General features: G+C 39.7%; 1 protein-coding gene across 6 annotated transcripts in view; it reads right to left on the bottom strand.

Moving 5' to 3' along the window:
• Positions 1–2,150: 2,150 nt before the first annotated feature.
• The window catches only part of LOC106533303 (sodium channel protein type 8 subunit alpha), a gene marked incomplete in the record, with an annotated part of 39,895 nt that continues 30,127 nt past the window's right edge, over positions 2,151–11,918 (bottom strand). For all 6 annotated transcript variants that reach the window (XM_014029561.1, XM_014029562.1, XM_014029560.1 and 3 more), the window contains 6 exon segments: positions 2,151–7,272; positions 7,387–7,657; positions 7,775–7,879; positions 7,964–8,101; positions 9,867–9,920; positions 10,322–10,606. In XM_014029561.1, coding sequence (XP_013885015.1) covers positions 6,116–7,272; positions 7,387–7,657; positions 7,775–7,879; positions 7,964–8,101; positions 9,867–9,920; positions 10,322–10,606 — 2,010 coding nt within the window.

Genomic DNA, 11,918 nt, shown 5'->3' on the forward strand with positions numbered 1-11,918 from the left:
TCACTAGCTGTGGGATCTGGTGGGACAGGAGAGTCTACAGAGGATAAAGACCACCTCATCACCACAGCAGGTGATACATCTTCACCCTGGAACCGCTCAGTCCAGGGGGGAAGGTGTGGGGGGTGGCTCTGTATGAATTAGGTCGAGCACAGTTTATTTTTACTTATTTAWTATGGTGGCTTTATTTTTCTCTCAACGCAGTCCCTCGTCCCCTGAAGCCCCACCCAGTAAACCCCGGAGCCGGGCACTGGATGTCGGTCCTGTTCTGTGTCCTCCTCCAGCACCGGGGATGGCTCTGAGGGGATCACCGAGCCCAGAACTGGGAGTGCTCTGCTGCTGACTCAGCCTCGGCTGCTGCTGCATTAATTTATCTGCACTGCAGTGCTCAGCCACCTCCCATCCTCTCCTCCTCCTCCTCCTCCTCACCTCCCCCTCCCTGTCTGAACTTGCCCCTTCTCTCCTCTCCACCTGACTCTCACACAGCCTGTCTTCTTCTTTGGCACATTTTCTGCTCGATAAATAGAAAAACACGGGCTCCACGTGCAGGGAGAGCACGTTAGCAAAGAGGCAGGTATCATTTAATGAAAACCTTTGGAGAGGAGGGGGAGGGGCTTAGAGGAGACCACGTGACTCGCGGAAACTGCTCTAAAAATTTAGCTTTTGCTTTTCCTTCAGCAAAATCTCCTTCATTTGATTTAGCTACAAAGTGACAACAATTTAAAAACTCTTGAGTCTAGGACTTTTAATTTCTTTATATATTTTTAAGGTACCAGACTTTCTTGTAATCTTTAGTGGTTGTGTTCAGCATTTTTTTCTGGCTTTCTGAACGTTGTTCAAAAGTTTTATTTGCTGCTTTTTCACTTATGTTTAGTCCATTACCTGACTATTTAATCCAACTAGGAATTATTCAGGCTGGCATAAAAACGGCTCCTAAATTCAATAAACCCAACCCAGCAAAGAAATACTTTTACATTGATCTTAGGCTCACCACAACAAAAATATATCAAAAAGAAAAAATTTGTATAGGTCTTCTGGACAAGTTCTTCTCTAATGAAACGTTTCGTCTCTCCTCCAAGAGACTTCTTCAGTCTGAGAGTTTCAGGCAAAATTCAGGCTTTTAAGCMCTGCCTCCATGTGACTGATACTCACATCACATGGCTATCGTTGACACCTAATTAACACTTATTGTTAACAGGGGGTGGAGTGATACTGGCAGTAGCCGCGCTGTAGGAGGGGGACAACTGAAAACGGAGGCCTCCACCTCTGTTTAATGATGGACGGTCTTTCTTCACAAAAATGGCTTCTTTTACTCCTCTCTCAAACCAACGTTCCTCTCTATCAAGAATGAGAACATCCTCATCTCTGAAAGAGTGACCGCTGGCCTGTAAATGAGTGAAAACTGCAGAGTTCTGGCCATTAGATGTAGCTCGTCTGTGTTGGGACATTCTTTTGAACAGTGGCTGCTTTGTTTCCCCGATGTATAACTGGTCACAGTCCTCCTGGCACTTAACAGCATATACAATATTGCTCTGTTTGTGCCGGGGCACCGGGTACAAACAGAGCAATGTTGTATATGCTGTATAAGATCCACTTGCATATAAACAAGTGGATCTTGCAGCATTACCGCTAACTGATCAGTAATCATAAATTTGAGGACATATTAATGTTTAGACACTAAAGCTCTAGTCGGTAAAAAAAAAAAATTAAGAACCTGTGAAGTACGTCTTAACAGGGGTTTCAGTTTGTCGCCTTTTGTCCTCTTCTTGTCGGCTCACTTCCTGTTTTTTAAACACCCACTGCACAGTTTCCTGCAATCAAGTTCACAAAACTAGACAAAAATGAGTGAAAAAGCAGCCAAAGTCCATTAAAACTTGAAGACCTTTAGAAAACACAAAGAATTACTGATAAGAACGACTACAAACATCTGCCTGCTTGAAAGGACATGAAAAAGAGGGACACTTTAAAACATTTGGACAGTATTGTGAACCCTTGAGGCCATAAGTTTAGTATGAACCACAAACTTGAGCATCACATATGAACTTAAATCCATTTTCTGTTAGGAAAGCAGACAAAAAACCTGCAACTTCAAATAGTCTGAAAAGCTAATGCAGAAATGTGTGATTTTGAAAACCAAAAGAGCCGACGCTGTGTAACTGGAAGGCTGCTTTATTGGTAAGAAAAAGGTTCGTGCTCAAAATGAAGACAATCTTTTGTATATTTTGAAACCAAGAGTCCAAGTGGTTGTGCAACACACCATCATATTGTACTGTATATCCTCTTTAGTCACGGTGTCAAATGATAACAGTTTGAAAAAGCACTTTTGTTTTTTTGTTTTTCAGCAACAAAAAAAAAAAAAAGAAAAGAAAACACAAACCATGCTTAAAAAAACCAGAATAACTCTTATTGATACAAAAATAAATTTCAGATGGAAACAGAACTACAGATGAACTCAAACCAAACTATAGAAGGCAAGCTGCTTTTTCACTAGCCAAGTGAGTGACACACAYACAGCACTAAGAACAGGACGTTTTCTTTTTTATTTTTGAGCTAGCTGTTTTTTTGTTGTTTTTTGTTTTCTGTTAACATCACACACTGTTGGATATCAAGAATGAAGTGGAGGGTGTCTGGATGATCCTCCCCCTGATTATTCTTATACTAACCCCCCCACCTCCCCCCAACCCCTGAAAACGTGTTTTTTTTCCCTTGTAGTTTATCTTCAGTGTGGCATTGACATCCAGATTTGCAGAAAAAGCAGAAAAAAGGCACATGCCATCGAGTGGAAGAATAGAAACAAACGAGTTGATAAAATAAGAGCGAGGATGACAACATGACTGCRTGTGTGTTGAGCTGTAATGGCACTGATGTGTGTGTTTTCTGGGGTAAAAGTTTGTTTCCAGTTGTCCTTCAGTAGAACTGGTGGGCAGTGAAGAGTCACCTTGGTGGGKTTTTTTCTTTCCTTGTGACTGTAGGTGTGTCTTGGTAAATATAAGAGTTARGTGAGAAATGTGCTGGTAACATTTTCCTTTTTGTCATGATCAGGCTACATCCAKTAACATTGAGCTAGTTCCCCAACATAGAAGAGTGCTGGAAACAACCAGTTTTAGACAACCACAGAACGTGTTGCACATAAAAATCAAATGTGACAGTGTTCTTCTGCTTTATGTATATACATATAGACATATATGTATACATGTATATATCTTTTGTGTTATATAATATCTATATTTCATTCAATCTCCATCAACAAAGTGAAAAGTGTCTCAAAAGATCCAAAAAGTAACAAATGTGACAAAGGGCATAACTGGAAGCCATTCTATATTATTGTTATTATTCACTTTTTGATTATTAGTAGTAACATTTTTAAAATTCTGTATTTACAAAAAAAACACAAAGCATGCCRATAAAATAAAACAATATAATACAATATTTATAGCTTCTCTCAAAAAGTTCATTCTTTTTCAACGTTTGTGCCATTTACAACATAGCCTGCACTGTACATATATTTATTTATTTTTTAAAATCTTTTTATATTTATTTAAATGTGAATGTATAATTCTAAAATAATACATCCAAGATGAACACGGGTAAATTGGATGACGTTGCTCGCTCCTCTTGTGGTTCTCGTTTTGGGAATGTTTTTGGTTTCAGTGCGCAGCCGCCTCCGATTGTAAACAGACCTCATTTATTGTTGTAGGCRGACGGGGAGGTTTGGGACAGGCAGTGTTCAAACACACCAAAACGGAGTTAGTGGTGCGACGATGGATGCCAGATTTAAGTCTGGACAACCATTTAGAAATAGGACCATTGCTCCTGTGTAGAAAAGAAATGCAACATTTATAGAGGAAGTTGTGTCTCAATCACCACTCAACTCCTCAGATTTACCTTTATTATTTTATTTTTTGTCTCCCTATGTAAAAACACCCACAAAGCTTATTATACAACATAGCTGCTTCAATGTGAGGTCTGTTGATGATTTTATTTTATTTTTTCTCAGCAACTCTTAGCTCTTCTACCCTCYGTCTCTAGCTAAGCAGGTGAACGAGTTTAAAAGATGGTGCAAGCCTGGCTCCAAGACCACACAGTGTTTAAGAGGTCCCACAAAAGCACAATGATACACTGACAAACATGGGACTTTCAGCACTCTGACTCAGACCCAAAGCACCATCGTCGTCCTCTTCATTTGCCCTTCTCTCTCATTATCATGGCAGTCAGTCAAGAACACCGAAGGGAGGGTCTCTATCTATGTATTGGTCCACATTTGAATAGTTATTGAAGCGTTCGCCTCCCTGAAAGAGCCAATTCATTCAATTCGACAGCCCAAACCACAGGTCCGGCACAGCGATATGCTTCCTATACACGCTACACACAAGACGCATCCTTGTCATCATTTTCTGCTACCTCAGCTGAATCAGATGGTCAGTGTCACTTCAACTGATCGAAAGCCTTTCCTGAAATGATTGCATCACTTGGACATCAGTAAAAGTCTTCAAGGCTTCTCTTTTCTCTAAAGCTGAAAAACTCAAATTGTCATAAAAGCCCAGCCTAAAGCCTCCTTCACGAGAGAAATTTTTATGCCGATTTGATTCAGCACAAAGCAATTCCCTTTAAGGAAAGTACTCAGCAATGTCTTTGCCTTCGCATAGTTTTCAGTTCTACTTGCTCCAAAACACCCATAGAAAAATAAAATGAATGAATATTTCTGTTCCCTCTGCAGGAACTGCAGGAGTGGCGCATTGGACTCTTACTGGCTCCGGATACGGATTCCTTGGCRTGAAACATCTCCTGCTCTCACTACTCTAACAGAAGCAAATTAAAAAGGTAACCTTTAAGATGGCTGTAAGTAAACAAAAKACCTAAACCTAAGATCTGCTTCCAAATCAGTGCAGCCTCAACATGAGGATATTCTAATGTCTAACACTCACACACTCCACGTTTCTTTCTACACTAACGACATTCAGAGCAGCAAAAAAAAAAAAAGCACACACTTTTCTATTGCACTGTTGGCTGATCCGACTGAGAATGAGTGCTTATATTTTCCATTAGGAGCTGAATAAAATCCTCATCTGTTCAGAAACAAAGGCAGTGAAATGTAGGACCTTACAGATACAGTTCCTAAAATATTCCCTTATATCATAATCCAAAAGCTTCACTTTCCATTTGCATAACATTCTCAGCGGACAGCCTCAAACCTGTAGTCAAGTCACTGCAGTGGTCTGAGAATTCGTCTTGTGGACTATGATTACTCATGCATGATTCCTGATCAAAACATGCCTTCATGCAAGTCATTTCTATGCATTTAACAAGCACAAAAATTAATATTTTTCTGGAACTCCRACTGAGCGAGTCTTCCTTCAACCCAAGTCAAAACACTGACTAATGACCCGCACCTGCTCAGCGTGACAGCCCATGTAGAAAATGTYATTTTGAACGTCAGCAATACAAAAAAAGAGGATGAAAAGACCAGTGATGTGGGCTAAATGTTTTTTGTTTTGTTTWGTTTTTTKCTGCTCWAATAATGTGAAGATGCCAGTTTACTCTGCAYGAACAAAAAAATAAAAAATTTTCATCTACTGTACTGGTTCGTACTCCTCCCCTCCCTATAGCATCCCTCAAAGCTAAAGTTTTTTTTCAGCTGATTTTTGTTTTCTTCTTGATAAAGATTGGTAAACTCAGTGTTGCAGACCCACACTTAGACTGCAGTACAGTTCTTTGGGGATCTGTGTGATCCAGTCCCATAGCAGTGGAGCTTGGCAGCGGGATTCCACACTGGGTGGTGGCAGGTATTTCACAATATTTTAGCAGTGATAACTGTGGCAGTTGGTCCCCAAGGAAAAGGTGTGCCATTGGCCAGCACATTGAGTCTGTTTTTTTATTTATTTGTATTTACTTCCCATTTCTATGAACTTGGTCACTATGCAGCAAGAGCTCCACAGTAAACTGATTGTGTTTGGTTCAGCTGTCAGTGACAACATAGGAAACCTCATTGCCTCAGTAGTGGTAGAGTATGTAAACATTTTTTGTGTGTTTTTGTTTGTTTGTTTTCTCTTAATGATTTTTTTCTACATTTGTTGGGTGTCTGGGCTCAGAGTCTCATCTCGTTGTGTTTCACTGGGTCCTAACACTTGGATTCCCACTCCTCTTTTTGATTTTTGTCTTTCTCTTTTTTGGCCCAGTCTTCTTTGCTTTTGTCCTGCTTCTCTTTGTCAGGTTTGGTCACGCTGTCGTACGACGGCAGCGAGGCAGTGGACGGTGTGCTCTCCTTCTTCTCTTGGTTGGCCCCTCCATTCTCCAGCCTGTTACTGGACAGAATGCGCTTGAAGATGATGCCGCGCCTGATCAGGTGAGCACGATAGGCGTTCTGGATGGTTCTGGCAGAAACGTCCTCCTGTTTGCGGCGGAGGGTGGTGGTGATGGGTTCGTATGACACCTTGGAGGGGTTGGCCGCCACAAAACGCTCCTCCATCTGTGTCCTCAGCATGTCCAGCTCACCACTGTCACCCAGCACACGCTTTGTGAAGGCAAACAGGATGTCCAGGCAGTGAATGCGATCACCACTCACCATGGGCATGTCCATGGCTATTAGTTCTATGGTGTTGGGCTTTGGCACCCGAAGCGGGTGCTCCAAAGCGTCAGCAAAGTCAGGCAGCTTGGCAAAACTGATAAACTGAGAGGCAGTGGGATCAAACTTCTCCCAGATCTCATAGAAGGTTTCAAAGTCATCCTCGCTGAGTGGATCAGCACTTTCCTCTGTGGCCACGCTGAAGTTCTCCAGGATGATGGCGATGTACATATTAACCACAATCAGGAAAGAAATKATTATGTACATGACAAAAAAGAAGATCCCTACAGAGGGGTTACCACAGTCACCCTTCACTGAAGTACCAGGGTTCTCCAAGTTGAGGTCGCAGTCCGGTGGGTAGTTGAGGATTGGCAGCAACAGGCCGTCCCAGCCAGCAGATGTGGTGATCATAAACAAGATGATCATGCTGTTGCCAAAGGTTTCAAAGTTGTACAAGTCATCAATGCCGGCTCCATGTTTCACATAGCCAAAGTTGGACATGCCGAAAATGGAGAAGATAAACATGACCAGGAAGAGCAGCAGGCCGATATTGAACAGAGCTGGCAAGGACATCATCAGGGCAAAGAGTAGAGTCCGGATGCCCTTGGCTCCTTTGATGAGCCGAAGAATACGGCCGATTCGAGCCAATCTGATCACCCTGAACAAGGTCGGTGACACAAAGTACTTCTCAATGATGTCAGCCAGGAACATACCTGAAAACACAAACAAGAAAAATAAATTAAGAARCTCTCAGTAAAGCTAAATTCAGAAGGTAAGCCTTTTTTTAAATCATCTGCTCATCGCTTGCCGTCATCCACCTCACTCACCCACAATGGACAGAATGACCACCACCACATCAAAGATATTCCATCCATTGGTGAAGTAATAATGCCGCAGGGCGAATAGCTTCAGCAGGAACTCCGTAGTGAAAACTACAATAAAGATGAAGTTGACCCAGTAGAGGACTGTTTCTGTTTGTTCTGACTGATCATCTGTCTCCACCATCATGGTGACCATGTTCAGGCAGATTAGGATCATAATGGAGATGTCAAAGACTTGCTGTGTCACAAAGTCAAACACCAGTCCCTGGACCTTGTTCTGCAAAACAAGAAAGACACAAAGTGGAATGAGGCTAAGATTTACTGAGGAGCCGAGAAACAGATGCATATTGTATTAATACTTGGCACACAGTAGCAACCAAAAAAAACAGCATACCTGCGGTCGAGGGATAGGTTTTTGAGGTTTTTTGGACCCTAACTTTTTCATTGCGTTGTAGTACTTCTTTTGTTCCTCTGTCATGAAGATATCCTGACCTCCAAAGTAAAGAGATAAACAAAACCTTCGTTATAACCATATCCAAATCTTAAAGTTAAACAGAACTTTTAGAAACAGAGCAGCTCTTATCTTTTTCTTCTGCTGGTTGAAGTTGTCAATGATCACACCAATGAAGAGGTTGAGAGTGAAGAAGGACCCAAATATGATGAAGACAACAAAGTAGATGTACATGTAGATGTTGACTTCATAGTCGGGCTGGTCTTCCACCTTGGAAAATGAAACGTTTAAATATGAGGTCACGTTCAAGAAATGGTTAGAGCAGTGGTCCCCAAACTACAGCCTGCGGGCCGGATCCGGCCCGCCTCCCCATTTGGTTTGGCCCCCAGAACAATACCAGAGAGCATTTAGTTTTTTTTTTCATATTTGTGTATTTATATTTGATTATAAAGTTAGACTTTTGCAATAAAATTTTCCTTAACTATGAACTATTTTCATTATTAATATTAGTTAGTAACTATTTCATTCATACACGCATATAACGTGACATTCTGTTCCACCCTTCTGCGGTCTGTGCCCCTATCTGGCAACCCCCAGAAAAAAATCCTAAACCCGCCCCTCTCAAAGAGAGAACAGAATAATGGCGAAAAGATTAGGTAAGAGAAACATTGATTCAGAATGCAGGGCATTTAAACTGCAGCTTAAATGCTGCAGTGGACAAATGATTATTTTTTTTGTTCATCTGTTAAGAGGCGGTGGTGGTATTCAAAGAATACAATCTGYGGCGACACTATGAATCCCGTCACAAAGACAAGTATGATAGCTTGCAAGGCCAAATGCGAGCAAACAAACTCTCAAAGCTAAAAGATGGACTGTTAGCTCAGCAGAATACATACTGTGAAGAACCCAGAGAGGGGTATTTGATTGTGCTTTCTGGAAAACAATACATTTTTACATTTAGGCACTCCTGCAATAGTCACACTTTTTCTGTTACAAACTGACTCCAGACCCCCACCAGAGAAGGGAAAAGTTATGTGGCCCTTACAGGAAAAAGTTTGGGGACCCCTGGGTTAGAGTTACAGGAATCATGCTTCTTTGCTGTTTTCAAACAGGTTAGCTTAGTTTAGCATAAAAACAGAAAAAAGAAAAACAGCTATCTAATCCAAGCTGACTAAAGGTATTAAGTAACTGGATCCAGGCAATCATCTACGCATCTTTTATGGACATTTAGGTTTTCCAGCTGCTGCAGAATCCAAAAACAATCATATCTGCTATTCATAATTAGCACCCAATGCAATGAAAGGTGGGCAGAAATGTACTGTAAATGTATGTGTGTTCTTCTGTAAGTAAAATTTTGTGTGAACCACTGGAAAAATTGTATTGATGTGCCGCTACAACTGATTACCTTTTTGAGTCAACTCCATTCTTGATGGCCACCACAGCTAATCAACCTTAGCAAATATAAAAATAGCCCTAACACATTCAGTTTTGCAGAWATTGTGCTAAAATTTGGTRTGGTAGTAGCTGTGAGTCATCCCTAACACAWACTCTGATTGTGCAAGATCTTTGATTAAAATTTTGGCATGTAATGTGGCTAGTGATTTGCAATAATTCAAGAAATTTTACTTTACATTTTGGTGAGATTTTCCCAATATCACATTTGGTAACAATCTAAACTGTAATGCACTGATGAATTAATGTTTCTCTCTATGACATGAATTACTTGAATTAGTTTGAATCGTGACAGCCTGAATGTTGACAGAGTACCTAAGTGAGATTTCTTTCAAAAGAAAATGAGAAAATGGAGATTCTTAATTATTTTAACTCATTATTTATAACAATCTTTGTTGCATGAACATATAAGTTTATAAGCATGTTCTTTCTTAGCTTGCATTATAACTCCATCTTTAATGTTTCAAGTGGCTGTATATCTCTTGGCAAGAAGATGAATATAGCTACTTGTTTAAAGCTCTTATTCATTGTCACACATACAGTTTGCCAATAGATCAGCATTTCAATAAAGCAGTAAACATACCGCTCTGGAATCCACAGCAGCGTACATAATGTCCATCCAGCCTTTGAATGTGGCCTTTTTAAAAGGAGAAATGTGATTATATGCATAAAATTGTACAAATGAACAAAACAGACACCTAAAAATAAAAAATATGTATACTTAAATGATTGTAGCCGTTAAAGAATAGTCAAACTCAAACCGAAACTGATGCATGTCCTGTGGTACAGCTTATGGAAAGAAACATATATGAAGACCATGTGAAAGCGTACCTAAATACACAATGAACACAAAGAAAAGGTGTTGCATAATGCTGAGAAGGCAAAAAAGCAAATGGAGTTTAAAGCAACAACAGACCTCCAGGTGAAGTGCATAAAGCATATTTAATTTGTGTAAAAGGAAAAATAAGAAAAAGAGTTGGCAAGCAGAAAAAAAAGAAACGCTGAGTCATGAGAGGAACGGAGGAGCGAYGCTCTCACCACTTGCAACAAGGCGAGGTAGCCGGCGCCCACGTTGTCAAAGTTGATCTTGACGTTCTTCCACCTGACTTCAGTGTGGTTCTCGCTAATAAGTGCCTCACACTGGGTCTTGTTGTTGACCACGTTAACGGAAAAGTATTCCTCTGACGTCTCATTGAAACAGTAGTAGTACTTGCCCGCAAACATGTTGACCCCCATGATACTGAAAATCAGCCAAAAGATGAGGCAAACCAGCAACACATTCATAATGGAAGGGATGGCACCCACCAAGGCGTTGACTACCACCTAAACCAGACCAGGAAAGAAAGRATACGACAGTTTGAGAGGCATGAAAGCAACCCGCTTCATTTTACCCCCAAGATAAATCACTACATACTGTTATGGCATGACACTTAGTACTTAAAATGCTAGTATTATAACTATTTTAACAGTGACTATGAAGAGCAGCAGTTAAAAAAGGGGTGTAATGTGCAAACAGTAAAAAAGGTAGCAGATTAAATTTGCACTGATCTGAGATGTTTTTTAATAAGTTAAAGAATGTAGCTTGAACTTTACTATAAAAACTGAAAAACACAGTCATACTGTCTACCAAAAGCCACTATGTACAATCTGTACAAATGAAATTAGGTAAAATGWTAAATTCAGGTCTTTGAATAAAACATACTTATCATTATAATAGCCAGAATTGCAAGTATATATTCTGTAATTGTACAAATTTCTTTGTAATTATTCTATAAAATGTTTAGATGCACACATTTACAATTCTTTGCAGTGCTTTTTTTCACTAGCTTTTTCTATAATTTTGAACTTATCAGCCAGCTGAAAGTTCCTGTTATAATATCAAATATGCAAACTGCATGCAGTATTTRTTAGAGATGTCTGCTAGCAGTGTTAGCATTAATGCACTTAGCAGCACATTCAGCTGGCATGTTTTTAAAGCAGCACAGTCTGAAGTCCAATTAAGAGCAGTATACTGACTCAGTTAGGCTCATGTGTCCACAAGTAACATGAATARAGATGATTATTTAGTCTGACTGAAGAAGTACAAGAAACTATTCYCAAAAGCACCTGAGATACAAAGAAATATGTTTGTGTCTGTATAAATATCATATTAAGGCCCGTTATCAGCTGACCACTTGACTTGATCAGCATGGAGGATTAATAATCTTGACTGGGACAAGACAACCCTAATATTTATCACATTATAGTTTATTGTGTAATATATTTATCATTTATTCATCTTAACATGAAATAACCAAAACATTTAAYGGTAATGTGAAGAATGCATTTTAATATGCTAAACTCCTAATCAGCATGTATCTACATTGGTAAAAACAACTTGTTAAATGGACATAAAAGTGTTTTACAAGTTGTATACTTTCTTTCATGATAAAGCAGTTAAACTGCTGTAAGTTAATATATCTGAGTGGAATCAATAAAATAACTAAAGGACTAATCCCAAGTTTGACAAGAATTTTTTTTCTTTTTAGATTTAAGTTGGTCTAACTAATTTTGCTTCATAAAGGTTTTTCATTCAATAATTACGTCTAAATTAGTTTGGCCCCCAGGTAAAGTAAAGGCCAATGAATGTAATAAT

Source organism: Austrofundulus limnaeus, unplaced genomic scaffold (genome assembly GCF_001266775.1).
Source record: "Austrofundulus limnaeus strain Quisiro unplaced genomic scaffold, Austrofundulus_limnaeus-1.0 Scaffold920, whole genome shotgun sequence".
NCBI classification, from domain to species: Eukaryota; Metazoa; Chordata; class Actinopteri; order Cyprinodontiformes; family Rivulidae; genus Austrofundulus; species Austrofundulus limnaeus.